The 18331-nt window shown below is 52.0% G+C and overlaps 1 protein-coding gene across 6 annotated transcripts in view; it reads right to left on the bottom strand.

Moving 5' to 3' along the window:
* The window catches only part of CATSPERG (cation channel sperm associated auxiliary subunit gamma), a 34262-nt gene that overhangs the window by 15482 nt on the left and 449 nt on the right, over window positions 1–18331 (bottom strand). For 2 of the 6 annotated variants that reach the window (XM_033226074.1, XM_033226078.1), the window contains exons 2-9: window positions 16777–17060; window positions 16635–16688; window positions 9558–9702; window positions 9161–9287; window positions 8915–8987; window positions 6928–7083; window positions 3022–3193; window positions 553–690 (exon numbers count right to left, since the gene is read on the bottom strand). In XM_033226074.1, the coding sequence (XP_033081965.1) occupies window positions 553–690; window positions 3022–3193; window positions 6928–7083; window positions 8915–8987; window positions 9161–9287; window positions 9558–9702; window positions 16635–16688; window positions 16777–17046 (1135 nt within the window). In that variant the 5' untranslated portion in view covers window positions 17047–17060. Of the gene's footprint in view, window positions 1–552; window positions 691–3021; window positions 3194–6927; window positions 7084–8914; window positions 8988–9160; window positions 9288–9557; window positions 9703–16634; window positions 16689–16776; window positions 17901–18088; window positions 18249–18331 lie in introns of those variants that run through there. The other 4 variants (XM_033226076.1, XM_033226077.1, XM_033226079.1 and 1 more) reach the window with 4 other exon arrangements.

Below are 18331 nucleotides of genomic sequence, written 5' to 3'. Positions count from 1 at the left end.
TTTTGAATTGGGCTTCTGCTATTTTTGGTTTTTTTTGGGGTGGATTTGTTTGTTTTGAGACGGAGTCTCACTGTTGCCCAGGCTGGAGTGCAGTGGCGCAATCTCGCCTCACTGCAACCTTCATCTCCTGGGTTCAAGTGACTCTCCTGCCTCAGCCTCCTGAATAGCTGGGATTACAGGTGCCTGCTACCACGCCCAGCTAATTTTTGTATTTTTAGTAGATATGGGGTTTCACCATGTTGGCCAGGATGTTCTTGAACTCCTGACCTCAAGTGATCTGCCTGCCTCAGCCTCCCAAAGTGCTGGGATTACAGGCATGAGCCACCGTGCCCAGATCTTCTGTGCTTTCAAACCAAGTACATCATGAAAGATACATAACATACCCCCAAGCCCTACCCCTACAAACGCATCCCTCCACCACCACCATCACCACCCTCAGCCTGGGGGCCCTCCTCAGGGCACATGGTGACGAGTGAGGTCCCAAGGTTAGAATCCTTGGAGGTGAGAGGGTATGGAGGGGTCCCTGGGGCTGCCAGAGGCCCACACCCTTACCTCTGATGGTCCCGAAGTGTACAAAACCCTCATGCTTGCCGGTGGTGAGGGCCATTATGTACTCAGAGCCATTGCTATGGAAATACACAGGGCACAGCTTCTTGATGCACTCGCTGGCCAGGACACGAACCCAGCTGCCTAGGGAGACCAGCATGGGGCCTCAGACCCAGGTGGTTGGATCTGGGGCCCCCGCCCAGCCCACAGTTCCCTGGCTTTAGTGAGCCTGTTATCTGTCCTGTCTTGCTGCAGCACCTGTTCAGTGTGGTGTCAGGGAGCACCTGGCAGAGGGCACCCGCTGCCTTTGAGAAAATCCTCCTTTGCTCACACTCTGTCCATGAGGGTCAGATTGGGCTGACACTTCCCTTGGCCACAATGATTACCATGTGACCAAGCTGGCCAAATCAGAGGCAATATCAGCTTGCAATCAGCAACAAGATGCGCTTTTCTGGGGCTACTGAGGGGCATACAAGTCTACAGTTGCTGGGCAGGGGCCAGAGTCACCGTGGCATGCACAAGGAGGTGACTGTCTAACCGTGACAGTGACCCCCTGGTGCAGCCATTCCTGAAACCAACATGCTCCTGGGCTTTTCAGCCACGGAAGCCAATAAACACCTCTTTCTTTGGCTTAAGTCAATTTGAATTTGGTTCCTCCCACTGTCAAAGTGCCCTAAGAAAGAAAGCAAAGCTGCTGGGAACACGCATTTACTTATGAAATATAAGTTACAGTCCAATTTCTGGTGACTCTGGAAACTGACAGTTCTGAGATGGCGGGAAAAACTGGAAGAAACAGGAGAGCTTTGGCATCTTTTTTTTTTTTTTTTTTTTTTGAGACAGAGTCTCACTGTGTTCCCCAGGCTGGAGCGCAGTGGCGCTATCTTGGCTCCCGGCAGCCCCACCTCCTGAGTACAAGCAATTCTCCTGCCTCAGCCTCCCGAGTAGCTGGGAGTACAGGCGCCCGCCACCACACCCAGCTAATTTTTGTATTTTTTAGTAGAGACGGGGTTTCAACACATTGGCCAGGCTGGTCTCAAACTCCTGACCTCATGATCTGCCCGCCTCAGCCTCCCAAAGTGCTGGGATTACAGGTGTGAGCCACCGTGCCCAGCTTTTTTTCTTTTGAGATGGCATCTCGCTCTGTCACCCAGGCTGGAGTGCAGGGGCGCGATCTTGGCTCACTGCAACCTCAGCCTCCCAAGTAGCTGGGATTACAGGCACGTGCCACCATGCCCAGCTAATTTTGCTAATTTTTTGTATTTTTAGTAGAGATAGGGTTTCACCGTGTTAGCCATGCTGGTCTCGAACTCCTGACCTCGTGATCCACCTGCCTCGGCCTCCCAAAGTGCTGAGGTTACAGGTGTGAGCCACTGCACCCAGCCATGGTATCATTTAAAAGATTAAATTGAATCAATAGTCTCACTTTTTCATCTCTCTCGCTTATTCTTTTTTTTTTTTTTTTTGAGATAGAGTCTGGCTCTGTCGCCCAGGCTGGAGTACAGTGGCGCGATCTCGGCTCACTGCAACCTCCGCCTCCCGGGTTCACGCCATTCTCCGGCCTCAGCCTCCCAAATAGCTGGGACCACAGGCGCCCACCACCACGCCTGGCTAATTTTTGGTATTTTTAGCAGAGACGGGGTTTCACCATGTTAGCCAGGATGGTCTCCATCTCCTGACCTCGTGATCTGCCCGCCTTGGCCTCCCAAAGTGCTGGGATTACAAGCGTGAGCCACCGCACCCGGCCGACTATGCCCAGCTAATTTTTGTATTTTTAGTAGAGATGGGGTTTCACCAGGTTGGCCAGGCTTGTCTTGAACTCCTGACTTTAAGTGATCCACCCGCCTCGGCCTCCCAGAGTGCTGGGATTACAGGCATGAGCCACCGCGCCCAGCCTTTTTTTTTTTTTTTTTTTGAAACAGGGTCTTGCTCTGTCACCCAGGCTGGAGTGCAGTGGTGTGATCATAGCTCACTGTAGTCTCAAACCCCTGGGCTCATGCAATACCCGCTCCCATCAGCCTCCTGAGCCACTGTGCCTAGCCTCTCTTTTTTGTCTCCGATGAGTTTCCCTTGAGGCTTTGCCCATCTGTTTCTCTCTCTCCTTCTGCTCTTTCTGACTTGCCATGCCCCTCTCCCTCTTTCTCCCCATCTGGTCTCTCTCGGCATGTCCTTCTGCCACCCTGTGTGGGCACACGCATGTGTCTGCCTCTACCTCCCTTTACTCTCACACCCCCTCTTCTCACAGTTGCTCACAATTCCCAGGAAGTCTGGGTGGAAGCCTCATCCCAGCAAAAAAAAAAAAAAAAAAAAAAAAAGAGGGGGCAAGGGAAGTCCATTCGGGGTGGGCAGGGGTGGTCGGGACCTTAGCAAGTTCCTTCCCTGCGGCCTCACCACAGCAATGCCAGCCCCAGGTACCTTCTGTGGAGGGGTTCACCGGGGTGCCCTCCCCAGGCGTGGGTCCTGTCACAGCCCACTCACCACTGCCGCGGTTTCTCTCATAAAGTGTGGTATAGGTGCCTGTAAAATAGTAGACCAGCTGGTTCTGCCGAATGAAGAGGGTGCTCTCGGTGGCAATAGTGTCATAGATGGTGGCCGTGAAGCCAGATTGGGGGCAGTAGAAGGAGCCCACCCAGCAACTGTCAATGCTCAGCTGCAGGGGAGCAGAGGCCAGTGGTGAGCAGGTGGCCTTGGCCTCAGCCCCCATGTCCTGACTTGGGGGGAAGCTCCTGCTCTGACAGCTGCCCCAGAGTGCTCTCCCTGCTCACCCCGCAGCAACAACTCGGTAGCCAAACCTCCCCCATATGGACCAGAGCAGGAGGTGACCCAGGCCTGAGCCAGTTCAGGCTTCCTGTGCCCCCTGGAGTGGGCAGTGCACAGCATGCTCAACGGTCCTTAGTGGTCCTTGTGCCCCTGGCTACAGTCAGGGTTACACCTACATGGATACAACATCCTATGCTCTCCCCAAGGGACTTTTTTTTTTTTTTTTTTTTTTAAAGACTGGATCTGGCTCTGTCACCCAGGCTGGAGTGCAGTGGTATGATCACAGCTCACTGCACTTCAAACTCCTGGGCTCAAACGATCCTCCCACCTCAGTCTCCCGAGTAGTTGGGACGACAGGTGCTCACCACCATGCCTAATTTTTTAATTTTTATTTTTGTAGAGGTGAGGTCTCGCTATGTTACCCAGGCTGGTCTTGAACTCCTGGGCTCAAGCAATCCTCCCACCTCAGCCTCCCGAGTAGCTGGGACTACAGGTGCTTGCCACCACCCCCAGCTAATTAAAATAAATAACTGTATAGATGACAGTCTCGCTACGTTGCCCTGGTCTTGAACTCCTGGCTTCAAGCAGTCCTCCCACCTCAGCCTCACTGGAAAGTTCCGACTCATTTAATTCACTAGGCATCATGTTGGGCATGGTGACTGTGTTGCTTTTGTTGGGGTGGTAGGGACCTGAGCTGTACCAAGTGGAAGGAATCTTGTGACTTTGGGGATGTGGGGATTCTTGGGAAAGATCTTTCCCACTGACTGTGGGCTGCAGAAGACGCAGCCTCTGTAGTCTTCAGTTCCAGAAAACAGGACTGTTTTTTGTTTTTGAGACAGGGTCTCACTCTGTCACGCAGGCTGGAGTGCAGTGGTGCAATCTTGGCTCACTGCAACCTCTGCCTCTCGGGCTCAAGCGATTCTTCTGCCTCAGCCTCCCAAGTAGCTGGGATTACAGGCGCCCACCACCATGCCTGGCTAATTTTTATATTTTTGGTAGAGATGGGGTTTCACCATGTTGGCCAGTCTGGTCTCAAACTCCTAGGCTCAAGTGATCTGCTCACCTTGGCTTCCCAAAATGTTGGGATTACAGGCCTGAGCCACCGCACCCAGCCAATAGGACTGTTTTGAGCACCAAGTCAATACAGAGGAATGTGGCCGAGCACCAGTAATCCTAGCACTTTGGGAGGCTGAGACAGGTGGATTGCTTGAGGCCAGTTCAAAATCAGCCTGGCTAACATGGTGAAACCCTGTTTCTACTAAAAATACAAAAAATTAGCTGGAGGTGGTGACACACGCCTGTAATCCCAGCTACTTGGGAGGCTGAGGCAAGAGAATCGCTTGAACCCGGGAGGCAGAGGTTGCAGTGAGCCAAGATTGCACCACTGCACTCCAGCCTGCGTGACAAGAGTGAAACTCCATCTCAAAAAACAAACAAAAAACGGAGGAATGTGATCCAAGAGATGAGGCAAGAAACCCCGTCTCAGTGATCCTGTTTGAAATCCTGGGCCAAGCAGAGCCTAAAGTCTCGAATTTTTTGGTCTCGTGAACCAGTACATTTTCTTCTCCACTTTGAGGAGATGGCTAGCGAAGCTCTCAAACCCATTTCCCCATATTTTTTGGTGATTGAGTTTAGCTGGGCATGTACCACCCAGTGTCCCCTGCAGTTGGATGTAGCCAGGTGACCCCTTCTCACTAGTGGAATGTCAGTGGAAGTGAAGCTTGCTTAAAAGAAAATGGCTTGGGCCGGGCGTGGTGGCTCAAGCCTGTAATCCCAGCACTTTGGGAGGCCGAGACGGGCAGATCACGAGGTCAGGAGATCGAGACCATCCTGGCTAATATGGTGAAACCCCGTCCCTACTAAAAATACAAAACAAAAAAAACTAGCCAGGCAAGGTGGCGGGCGCATGTAGTCCCAGCTACTTGGGAGGCTGAGGCAGGAGAATGGCGTAAACCTGGGAGGCGGAGCTTGCAGTGAGCTGAGATCCGGTCACTGCACTCCACCTGGGCGACAAAGCAAGACTCCGTCTCAAAAAAAAAAAAAAAAAAAGAAAATGGCTGCCCTCTACTTCTACTCCTCCCCTTTCCCAGTGGCTGCCGTCATACAGAGGTCAACACCTCGAGCCCAGGGGATGGTGAAGTGAGAAAATGGAAGGAACAAGGTTCTTCACCTCTGGACTGTTACAAGAATGAGCAACAGCCAGGTGCGGTGGCTCACACCTGTAATCTCAACACTTTGGGAGGCCAAGGCGGGTAGATCATTTGTCAGGAGTTTGAGACCAGCCTGGCCAACATGGCAAAACCCCATCTCTACTAAAAATACAAAAATTATCCAGTTGCGGTGGTGGGTGCCTCTAATCCCAGCTACTCGAGAGGCTGAGGCAGAAGAATCACCTGAACCTGGGAGGCGGAGGTGGCAGTAAGCCGAGATTGCACCACCGCACTCCAGCCTGGGCAACAGAGCAAGACTCTGTCTCAAAAACAAAGAAAAAAAGAAAAAGAAAAAGATAAAATGAGCAACAGTCTCTATTTCAGTAATTCTCTTCCAGGGTCTCTTTGTTATAGCATCTATACCTGGACCCCAACCAACAAAGGTGAAGCGAGCTGTGCAGGGGGAGGATGTTTCCTGGGGGCAGTGTGGAAGGGAGTGGTGGGGAGAGACAGGAGTGGGGAAGACAGGAGACAACAAGATGAGACCATCAGGGAGAAATCCCCATGGTTAGAGAACAAGAACAAGGCTGTGCACGGTTCTCTGTTCTCTGGGTAAACCGGTTCTCTGGGTAAACCAACCCGGCTTGGCATTCTGCCTGTAGCTGCACTAATTCCAACATATTTCTGCCGCTGAAGCCAAAAGATCCTTACTTCAGACACTCCCTCCCTATTCTGGGATAATATAGGCTCTCAATGCCTAATAGGAAACCCTTGGGCAGAGATGTATATTGCAATGCAGAATTTTCCAGAGTGGAGAAGGTAATGGCACACATATACCATTGGTTATGGAAGCTATTATATTACCTTTTTTTTTTTTTTTGAGACAGGGTCTCGATCTGTCTCCCAGGCTGGAGTGCAATGATATGATCATAGCTCACTGCAGCCTCAAAGTCCCAGGCTCAAGCAATCCTCCTGCCTCAGCCTTCTGAGCAGCTGAGACTACAGACTCATGCCACCACCCCGGCTAAGTTTTGTATTTTTGGTAGCGATGGGGTCTCACTATGTTGTCCAGGCTGGTCTCACACTCCTGCTCTCAAGTGGTTCTCCTACCTCAGCCTCCCAAAGTGCTGGGATTATAGGCATGAGCCTCTGCACTCGGCTGGAAACTATTAACTTACATCATCCTCACAATAATCCTATGAAGTAAATATAAGTATTACTACCATGTTACAAATGGGAATCTGAGGACCGGGTCGTTGAACTGCCAAGTCCAGGGTCAGGCAGCCAGGTGGCGGCAGAACCAGGATTTGAACCTAGGCCCTCTGGCTGTAGAATCGTGTGCTATCTGCCTCTCATGGCGACTGATGTATCTTTGGGGACCTATTCTAGAGCCCCAGGCCCCCACCCTATTCCAGAGGCTGAGGCCCAGCTCCCTCCAAGAGGCCCCGCCCACCATCTGCCCCACACCATTCACCTCCACTAGAGAGAAGTCCTTGAAGCTGGTGTCAGTCATTAGGACGTACTTCTCATTGGGAATGCCTCCCAGGATGAGCACAGGTGACTGGTCCACAGTGTGCCACAAGGGCCTCGATGAGATACCCACAAAGTACCAGGGCATCAGGTCGAAGAGCTGCCAGGGAGGGACAGGAGGGATGCCAACACTCCCGCCGCTCTCCTGAGGCTCCAAGGCCTGACCTGGACCCACAAGGCCCCACGCAATTTGTCCTTCTCACTTCTTTGACCTCATTCCTTACCATTCTCCCCTTCACCCCCTCTCTCCCAGCCACATGGCCTCTTCTCTGCTTCTCAGACCTCCCAGGCACACACCCACTTCAGGGCCTCTGCTTCTCCTGATGAAATGCTCTTCCCCTAGTATCCATGTGATTCTCTCCTTGGAAGCTTAAACTTCTCAATGAGGCCTTTCTTGACCATCGTATTAAACATTGCACTCTCCTTCTGCACAGACCCAACTCCTGCTGTCGCGTTCCGTTTCTCTCCAGAGCACTTACCGCCCTTTACCTACTACGGAATTCACTTGATTTTCACATTTACCAGTTTGCGGGTTGCCATCTGTCTCCCCTACTACAGTGACAGCTCCAGGAGGGCAGAGATTTGGGTCTGTGGGTTCACTGCTGTGTCCCCATGATTCAACAACGTGTGCTCAGTAAATGCCTGCTGAGTGACAGCATGAATGAATGGGTGAATGCATCGGGATTAAGAATATGGGTATAAGGCCAGGCGTGGTGGCTCACGCCTGTAATCCCAGCACTTTGGGAGGCTGAGGCGGGTGGATCACTTGAGGTCGGGAGTTCCAGATCAGCCTGCCAGTATGAAGAAACCCCATCTCTAATAAAAATAAAAATAAAAAAAATTAGCTGGGTGTGGCGGCATGTGCCTATAATCCCAGTTACTCAGCAGGCTGAGGTAGGAGAATCGCTTGAACCCGGGAGGCAGAGGTTGCGGTGAGCCAGGATTACACCACTGCACTCCAGCCTGGGCAACAAAAGCGAAACTCTGCCTCAAAAAAAAAAAAAAAAAAGTAATATGGGCATGGGCTGGGCGCAGTGGCTCACGCCTGTAGTCCTAGCACTTTGGGAGACCGAGGTGGGCGGATCACTTCAGCCAACCCTGGCAACATGGTAAAACCCTGCCTCTACTGAAAATACAAAAACTGAGGGGAGAGTATCACCTGAGCCTGATGAGGTCACTCCCCTGCACTCCAGCCTGGATGACAGAGTGAGGCCTCGTCTCTACAAAAAAAAAAAAAAAAATTATTAGCCTGGCGTGGTGATGGGGACCTGTAATCCCAGCTACTTGGGAGGCTGAGGCAGGAGAATTGCTTGAACCCAGGAGGTGGAGGTTGCAATGAGGCGAGATCATACCACTGCGCTCTAGCCTGGGGGACAGAGCAAGACTCTGGCTCAAAAACAATAATTAACTAATAATTAAAAACTTAGCTGGATATGGTGGTACATGCCTGTGGTCCCAGCTACTCAGGAGGCTGAAGTGGGAGTATTGCTTGAGCCCAGGAGGTCAAGTCTACAGTGAGCCATGATTGCAGCACTGCACTCCAGCCTGGATGACAGAGCGAGGCCCTGTTTCAAAAAAAAACAAAAACATATGTGTATATGTGTGTGTGTGTGTGTGTGTGTGTGTGTGTGTGTGTACAGGTATGTACAGGAGTCAGGCAGATAGGCAGATAACTTCAAGTCTCCTTCCATGCTGAGGGACTATGGGAAAATGGTTCCATCCCTTTGGGACCTCAGTTTTCTCCTCTTTATAATGGAGTATGTGAGAGTATGTCCCCTCAGAATCACTGGGGAGATTAATGGAATCTTCATATGGGGCCTGGCATGAAGTTGGTGCTCCCTAAATGGGATCTGCTGCTTATCTGGGAAGTAACCAGGGCGTCAGCCTAAGGCCCAGACCATTGTCTTTTTCCCCTGCCCAGATTCCCTCACCTCATCTCCCACAGTGAATTGGATGTTATTGTCCTGGTTTCTCTTCAGGAAGCCATTGATATTCACCTGGAACCTAGCAGCAGGTGCAGGACAGGCGCAGGTGAGGTCCCAGTGTCAGGGGTTCCACAGCTCGCAGCTGCCTCTCTCCCCATTCTCTCCCTTGGATCTCCCACTGGCTCCTCTGGGGAGCCGGGGGTGAGGAATTCCCCTGGAGTCCACCCTGGCCCCCAGCTTGGGAAAGGATACCTTTTATCTGGAATGAAGGTCCCCAGGCCATTGCTGCTGACGTCCACACGCATGACCACACTGCCATTCTTGATAGGCATGGGCGTGTACCAGCTCATGCCACACACTTCCTCTGCCATGCATGGCTCTGCAGGGAGGCCCTGGGCACTGAAACTGCTGGGACCTCCCAATGGCCGGTTCCAGGCCCCAGACCACACTGGGATCTCCCCACAACTCCCCATACCCGCCTCCATGCCATGGGTCCCACTGGGGCCTCTGTGTGACCCCATCTAGGCCATGGAATGTGCTGAGCTCCTGCCCCCCCACATACCCTCCTCAGATCATGGCCCCACGGGGGCCCCCAGCAAACCCCAAACCCCTGCCAGACTGTGACCCCTCCAGCCTCCCCCAGGCCCACCTTTGCTGCGGAAGGGGGCAGCCTCCATCTGGATCTGTAGCTGCTCTATCTTCCAGCGGTAGAAGTTGACTGGCGACTGGAAGGTGACCAGCACCATGGGCTTTAGCCCCGTCAGGTGGCCCATGCGCACCAGGTCCTCAGAGTGCTGAGGGTGAGATGGCCCCACAAGTGTGTCCTTATGGTAGCCTCTGGGTGCCCCCTGCCTTAAGCCCACCTCGAACAGCCTGTCTCCTGGGCTGGCCGGGGGCAGCACACTGTCCACCATGTGATGGTCAGAGGACACAGTCTAGGTTTGGGGCCTGGATGGGGGATGGGCCAGCCTAGGAGGGGGCAGAGGGGTAAGGGGCTGTGGAGGGAGTCGGAGGCCTTCCTGGAGGAGATGACTCCAGAGCCAGTGTCTGCAGACAGAATGTGCATGTAGGGAATACATAGGGAAGGACAGCATGGGATGAGCAAAACTGTGCAGGTGGGAGGGATGCTGGGAAGGTGGGAGGGATGTGGCACCTAGGGTGCTGCTTTCCACTCCAGGAATTCCCAGTTCCAGCTTAAAAAAAAAAAAAAAAAAAAAGAGAGAGATGAGGTCTCACTACATTGCCTAGGCTGGTCTTGGACTCCTGGTCTCAAGTGAGCCTCCCACCTTGGCCTCCCAAAGTACTGGCATTAAAGGCTTGAGCCATCTCATCCGACCCCCAGTCTCACTCTTGAGGTGGGCTTCCACCCTCTCTGCAGCAGACTTTCTGCCACCTATGCAAGTCAGAGGACAGCCAGGTTCTGGGCCTGGAGCTTGGGGTGAGGGTGGGATGGGGTAGTTATACAGGAAGGAACTGAGGATGAGGGTGACAGGGCATGCCTGGACAGCCTCCCAGGGATGTGCGATCCTGGCTGGATAGAAAAGGGTGGGGAGCGCTTAGAGTGGAGATGAGAGAAGAGGAGAAGGATGTTTCAGGCACGCGGACCAGCACCAGTGAAGATTAAGAGGCGTCCCTGAGAGAAGGCGGCACTCAGGCCACAAAGGGGAGGCCTTGGTCGCTGTGGGACCAGGGCGAGGGATTTACCAGATCCAGTCGCCTATGCACAGCACTTCATCCAGAGGGCTGACTTTCTTTGCCAGGCTCCTTTTCCTTTTTTTTTTTTAAGAAGGCGTCTCACTCTGCCGCCCAGGCTAGAGTGCAGTGGCATGATCTTGGCTCACTGCAGCCTCTGTCTCCTGGGTTCAAGTGATTCTCCTGCCTCTGCCTCCTGAGTAGCTGGGACTACACGTGTGCACCACCACGCCCGGCTACTTTTTGTATTTTTAGTAAAGACGAGGTTTCACCATGTTGGCCAGGCTGGTCTTAAACTCCTGATCTCAACTGATCTGCCTGCTTCGGCCTCCCAAAGTGCTAGGATTACAGGCATGAGCCACCGTGCCTGGCCTCTTTTTCTTTCTTTGAAAATGGTTTAATTTTTGTAGGGACAGAGTCTACTATGTTGCCCAGGCTGGCTATTTCTGTAATTTATTTATTTCTTTAATTTTTTTTTTTTTTTACATGGGACAGGGTCTTGCTATGTTGGCCAGGTTGGTCTTGAACTCTTGGCCTCAAGCAATCCTCCAGCCTCAGCCTCCTAAAGTGCTAGGATTACAGGTGTAAGCCACTGCACCTGGTTTTTTTTTTTTTTTTTTAAGATAAGGTCTTGCTCTGTTGCCCAGCCTGCAGTACAGTGGTGCCATCACAGCTCACTGTGACCTCCACCTCTCCCAGACTTCAGCAATCCTCTTGCCTCAGCCTCCCAAATAGCTGGGACTACATGTACCACTACCACACCTGGTTAATTTTTAGATTTTTTTTTTTCTTTCAAGATGGAGTTTCGCACTTGTTGCCCAGGCTGGAGTACAATGGCACCATCTCAGTTCACTGCACCCTCCACCTCCCAGGTTCAGGCGATTCTCCTGCCTCAGCCTCCCGAGTAGCTGGGATTACAGGCATGTGCCACCATGCCCGGCTAATTTTTGCATTTTTAGTAGAGATGGGGTTTCTTTTTTTTTTTTTTTTTGAGGCGGAGTCTCGCTCTGTCGCCCAGACTGGAGTGCAGTGGCCGGATCTTAGCTCACTGCAAGCTCCGCCTCCTGGGTTTAGGCCATTCTCCTGCCTCAGCCTCCTGAGTAGCTGGGACTACAGGCGCCCGCCACCTCGCCCGGCTAGTTTTTGTATTTTTAGTAGAGACGGGGTTTCACCGTGTTAGCCAGGATGGTCTCGATCTCCTGACCTCATGATCCGCCCGTCTCGGCCTCCCAAAGTGCTGGGATTACAGGCTTGAGCCACCGCGCCTGGCCGAGAGATGGGGTTTCACCATGTTGGTCAGGCTGGTCTCGAACTCCTGCCCTCAGGTGATCCACCCACCCTGGCCTCCCAAAGTGCTGGGATTACAGGCATGAGCCACCATGCCCGGCCCAATTTTTTGATTTTTTTGCAGAGACAGGGTCTCCTATGCTGTCCAGGTTGGTCTTGAATTCTTGGGCTCAAGCAATCTTCTCTCCCCGGCCTCCCAAAGTGCTGGGATTACAGGTATGAGTCACCACACCCAGCACCAGGCTCATTTCAATCCTGTCAACTACACTGGTCCCTGGCCCTGCCTGAGTTCCTATTCCAGGAGGTGGTGCTAGTCGGGGTAGGGACCTCCTTCCTGTGAAGATGACAGTAGCCGCTAGCACCCTGGTCCTGTCCCTGTCATCTCCTGCCTGGGCAATGCAGCAGCCTCTTCCTTGTCTCCCTGCTCCTGCCCTGCCTCCAAACAACAGGAGGGAGCCAGTGAAGCCTGGAATCAGATCCCATCCCTCCTCTACATTTACTCAGGCTCTGTCTCAGAGTAAAACCCAAGTCCTCACCATGGCCAATCAAGCCTAAAAAACCTTCCCCCATCACCTCCCTGACCTCTCCTCCCACACTCCCTCTCACTCACTCTGCTCCAGCCACAAAGTCCTCTTCATAGTTTCTAACACATGCTGACCTCTTTCCTACCTCTGGGCAATCGTGCTGGCTCTTCCCTCAGACTAGAATGCTTTGCCTGGCTCTCGTAATAGTCCCCACTTTTCATTGTTTGATCATTCATCATTTGATCATTCATTCATCATTTGAGCATCTCTGCTCAAGCCTTTCCAAAGTGACCTTCTCCAACCATGCCCACTAAAACAGTGCCCCCCCTTCTAACATATCACCTCATTTTATTATTTGCATTTATTAATATTACTCTCAGAAATTTTCATGCCAGCCTTAGGCAACATAGTGAGACCCTGTCTAATTGAAAGTCCACTGGTGTGATGGCTCAAGCCTGTAGTCCCTGCTACTTGGGAGGCTGAGGCAGGAGGATAACTTGGGCCCAGGAGGCTGCAATGAGCTATGATCGACCCACTGCACTTCAGCCTGGATGACAGCGCAGGACCCTGTCTCTAAAAAAATAAAATTATTGGCCAGGCGTGGTGGCTCATGCCTATAATCCCAGCACTTTGGGAGGCCAAGGTGGGCGGATCACTTGAGGTTGGGAGTTCAAGACCAGCCTGATCAACATGGAGAAATCCCATCTCTACTAAAAATACAAAATTAGCCGGGGTGGTGGCGTATGCCTGTAATCTCAGCTAGCTGGGAGGCTGAGGCAGGAGAATCGCTTGAACTCAGGAGGCGGAAGTTGTAGTGAGCCGTGATAGTGCCACTGCACTCCAGCCTGGGCAACAAGAGCGAAACTCCATCTCAAAAAAAAAAAAAAAAAAAAAAAAAAAAAAATATATATATATATATATATATATAAAATACATAAAATTTCTTTTCTTTTTTTTTTTTTTGACAGAGTCTTGCTCTGTCACCCAAGCTGGAGTGCAGTGGTGTGATCTTGACTCACTGCAAGCTCCGCCTCCCGGGTTCACACCATTCTCCTGCCTCAGCCTCCCGAGTAAGTGGGACTACAGGCGCCTGCCACCACGCCCGGCTAATTTTTTGTAATTTTAGTAGAGATGGGGTTTCACCGGGTTAGCCAGGCTGGTCTTGATCTCCTGACTTTGTGATCTGCCCGCCTCAGCCTCCCAAAGTGCTGGGATTACAGGCGTGAGCCACCGCGCCTGACCTATTATTTCATTTTTAATGCATTTACTTGCTGATTATCTGCCTCCCCAGACAACTGAATCCACAAGAAAAACCTGACCATTTTATTCACCATTGTATCATCTGAAATAAAAGGGGGGGGCCTAATTCACAGTGGGTGTTGAGTGAATAGAAAAAGGTATTATTTCCACACAGAGCCTTTTCTATGAGCCAGGCACGATGCATGCTTTACACATATTTAATCACTATATCATTATTACCATACCCTTGTTAATGATGAGAAAACTTTGGCACAGACAGGTTAAGTAACTAGCCTGAGAACACACAGTTATTATGTGCCTGGCTTCAGAACCCAAACAATTAACTATAGCCAAGACAATCTAGAAAAAGAGGAACAAAGTTGGAGGACTCAAACTTCCCCATTTGAAAACTTACTACAAAGCTACAGTAATTAAAACCGTGTAGGCCGGGCATGGTGGCTCATGCCTGTAATCCCAGTACTTTGGGAGGCTGAGGCCAGTGGATCACTTGAGTTCAGGAGTTTGAGACCAGCCTGGCCAACATGGTGAAACCCTGTCTCTACTAAAAATACAAAAATTAGCCGGGCGTGGTGGCACACATCTGTAGTCCCAGCTACTTGGGCAGCTGAGGCAGGAGAATCATTTGAACCCAGAATGCATAGGCTGCAGTGATCCGAGATCATGCCACTGCACTCCAGCCTGGGTGGCAGAAGAAGACTCTGTCTCCAAAAAAAAAAAAAAAAAAAAAAAAAAAAAAAAAATCATCTCACCAAATGGTACTGGGACAACTGGATATGCACATGTAAAAGCTTGGACCTCACACCATATACAAAAATTAACTCAAAATGGATGAAAGACCTAAATATAAGAGCTAAAACTAAAAATCTCTTAGAAGAAATTATGAGTAAGTCTTCATTGCCTTAGTTAGGCAAGGCCTTTGTAAATGACACAAAAAACACAAGCAAAAAAAAAAAGGAAAAAAAATTGATAAACTGGGCTTCACCAAAATTAAAAACTTTAATTCCTGCTACTCAGGAGGCTGAGGCAGGAGAATCTCTTGAACCCAGGAGGCAGAGACTGCAGTGTGCCGAGATCGTGCCACTGCACTCCAGCCTGGGCGACAGAGTGTTAGGAGAAGCTGAGGCAGGGCTTGCATGTCTGACATAATGTAAAAGAGTCTTGGAACATGTCCAGGATCCAGGGTCTAAAACCGCTTGTGGCCTTTGGAATGCCAAGCCACGTGCTAAAGGGTGGAAGGCTACCCTGACGCACCATAATCTAAGCCCAGGGCATAAAAATCCCTCGTGGCTTGGATAGAATCCAGGGCTCGTGGCTCTGGAATGTGTCTAGACTTGCTGGCTTCTTGCTCCTTGTGCTCCCAGGATTGATTGTATCTTGAGTTAAAAGAACCTGCTCTCCATTATCTCAAGTAGCAGAGCAAATGCTAAACCATCACAGCTGTCAATCATGTGCTTAATGCAATGTGCCCTTTTGACCCCCACATTCTCACCACCTGTTTCTTTGTTGGATTACCAATAAATAGCGTGGGCTCCCAGAGCTCGGGCCTTCGCAGCCTCCATACACTAGCAATGGCTCTTTGGTCCCACTTCTCTCTCTCAAACTGTCTTTTTCTCAATACTTTGACTCCGCCGGACTTTGTTGTCCCCATGACCTGGTGTTGGGTCTCATCACCCCAACAGCAAAGTGAGACTCCATCTCAAAAATAAATAAATTAATAAAAATAAAGACAGAGGCTAGCTCTGTCACCCAGGCTGGAGTGTAGTGGCATGATCACAGCCCCCTGCAGCCTCAACCTCCTAGGCTCATTATGATGCTCCTGCCTTAACATTTCTACACTTGTTAGCCACCATGCCCAGCCAAATTGACCTAGGCTAGTCTTGAACTTCTGGATACAAGCGATCCTCCCATGGTGGTGTGGTGGCACACAATTAGTCCCAGCTATTCAAGAGGCTGATGAAGAAGGTTCACTTGAGCCCAGGAGGTCAAGGCTGCAGTGAGCTGTGATTTCGCCATTGCACTCCAGATGGGGTAACAGAGTGAGACCCTGCCTCAAAATAATAATAATAATAATAATAATAATGAATTTTATGGTGTGTGAATTATATATATGGTAAACTCCTACTCAAAGCTTTAAAAACATGAAACAAGGCCGGGCAAGGTGGCTCACGCCTGTCATCCCAGCATTTTGGGAGGCCGAGGAGGGCAGATTACGAGGTCAGGAGATTGAGACCATCCTGGCTAACACGGTGAAACCCCGTCTCTACTAAAAATACAAAAAAGTAGCCGGGCATGGTGGCAGGTGCCTGTAGTCCCAGCTACTCGGGAGGCTGAGGCAGGAGAATGGTGTGAACCTGGGAGGTGGAGATTGCAGTGAGCCGAGATGGCGCCACTGAAGTCCAGCCTGGGCTACACAGCTAGACTCCACCTCAAAAAACAAAACAAAACAAAACAAAAAATGCAACAAAAAAGCAGCTTACTTGAGCACCTACTAGGTGCTTGGTGGGTTACTGGGAACTGCACACAGCCTTCTTGAATCCTTAAAGCCACCAGGGTTGGATGGGGCTACCACTATTAAAATATTGAGATGTGGGCCAGGCACAGTGGCTCATGCCTGTAATCCCAGCACTTTAGGAGGCTGAGGCAGGTGGGTCACATGAGGTCAGGAGTTTGAGACCAGCCTGGGCAACGCGGTGAAACCCTGTCTCTACTAAATACAAAAATTAGCCGCGCATGGTGGCACACGCCTGTAGTCCCAACTACTTGGGAGGCCGAGGCAGGAGAATCGCTTGAACCCGGGAGGCGGAGGTTGCAGTGAGCCGAGATCACGCCACTGCACTCCAGCCTGGGCAACAGAGCAAGACTCCATCTCAAAAAAAATAAAATAATTAATAAATTAATAAAAATGTTAGAGATGGGAAAACCAAGGCTGATAGAATAAGCCTATCCGTGCTGCACCCACTCACCTTTTCCTCGCAGGAGTAGTTGATCTTCAGGTAGTAAGGGAAGCCCAGGTATTTCTGCAAAGAGAGGTTCGGCCGCATGTTCAGAAATGAGTGGAGTGCGGGTTCAAAATCCCTCTGGTTCGCTTGACCCTGGTCCCCTTACCTCCCTCGGGTCGATGGGTGAGTCCACCAGCATGTGAAACAAGTTGCCTACTGTGTCCACGAGCTCTTGCTCAAAGAAGCGGTCGCTCGCACCATTCTCGCCTACCCTCTTAAACTCGTTCAGGACAACCTTCCAGGTGCATTCGTCGAAATCTTTGATCGCCCACAGCCTCTGCGACGCCAGGAGCACTGCCAGCAGGGCCCACAGCATCTGCAAGACTCGGACTCCGGGCCACCGAGGACCGGCAGGGAACATGGCTGGGCCGCACATAATGTGGCTAGAACCTGGAGAACTCAGGCGTCAACACCCACGCAGGACAGCTCTCTGGAGCCCACTTCTAAGACTTCACCTGGCTTCTGCGCCTCGCACAGCCCTTGCTCCTGGTCACGCCCCGGCTCTTGCTCCTGGCCCCGCCCCTGCTCTTGCTCCTGGCCCTGTTCCCGCACGGACTTTTAGCCCCGCCCCTGCTCTTGTTCCTGGCTCCGCCTCTGCACTTGCTCCTGGCTCCGCCTCTGCACTTGCTCCTGGTCCCGCCCCTGCTCTTGCGCCTGGGAACCCTCGTGGGGATCGCACTTCTGCTATTGCTCCGGACCCCAGCCCTACTAATGTTTCTGGCCACACTCCTGCTCCTGCACCTCGTTCCGCCCCGCCTCCACGTCTCTTCCTTTAACTTTATCTCCACCTTGCTCCTTGTTCCGCCCCCTCTCTGTATTCCACTCTTGCTCTTCACCTGATCTTGGTTTCTGTTTCTCGCTTTGACAGCCCCCTTCTTGTGTTCCCCCGTCCTGCCCCTGCCTGCGATCGCACCCGTGTACTTCCACCCGGCTCTGCCCCAACTTCTTGCCCTACCCTCGCACTTCTCTTGGTATCGCCCCTTTCTCCTTGCTCGGGGTCTGCCCAGGGGCTGGGTACTGTGCCTGGTCTTGCCCCTCTCCGGGCCCCGCCCCTGCTCTTGCTCCTGGCCCCGCCCCTGCTCCCGGCCCCGCCCCTGCTCTTGCTTTCGGCCGGGCTCCTGTTTCTTGCCCAGGGCTTGCTCCTCGCTCTGCTTCCGCTCCCGGCCCCGCCCCTGTTTCTTCACCTGGTCTTTATGGACCCGTCCCTTCCCCGGGTTCTCGGCGATTGGTTCTTCTCGCACCGGCCCCTCGCCCCGTCCCGCCCTCTGGTCACGCCCCTCCTCCTCGCCCTGCCCCTTCTCGATGAAGACTGTCTCTTCGCCTCGGGATCTTTCCTTGCCCTTCGTTGTTTCCTCGCCCCACACCTTCTCCGTCCACGCCGGCCCTAGCTTCTTAGCCGGCACCTTCTTGAGTCTCACCTTCCCCTCGTACCGCGACACCTTCTTGACCCACTTCTTACTCTTTCTTCCTATGTCATTAACACCTGCCTGCTTTGTACCCCGACTCTCCTACCCCGCCCCGCCCTTCGCCCTTCACGTTCGGCTCCCCCTTTCTCTCCTCTGCCAGCTCCTACGACTCTCCCCTCTTTCCCCTGCCTCTCCCCTTCTCGCCTCCCCCCACCCCTCCCCTTCCTAATTCCTCCCCGTCCCCGGCATCCCCCC

Source organism: Trachypithecus francoisi, unplaced genomic scaffold (assembly GCF_009764315.1).
Source record: "Trachypithecus francoisi isolate TF-2019V2 unplaced genomic scaffold, Tfra_2.0 Lachesis_group12, whole genome shotgun sequence".
Lineage (NCBI taxonomy): Eukaryota > Metazoa > Chordata > Mammalia > Primates > Cercopithecidae > Trachypithecus > Trachypithecus francoisi.
The sequence above is the reverse complement of the archived record's forward strand: the minus strand, read 5'-3'. Positions and strand labels throughout refer to the sequence as shown.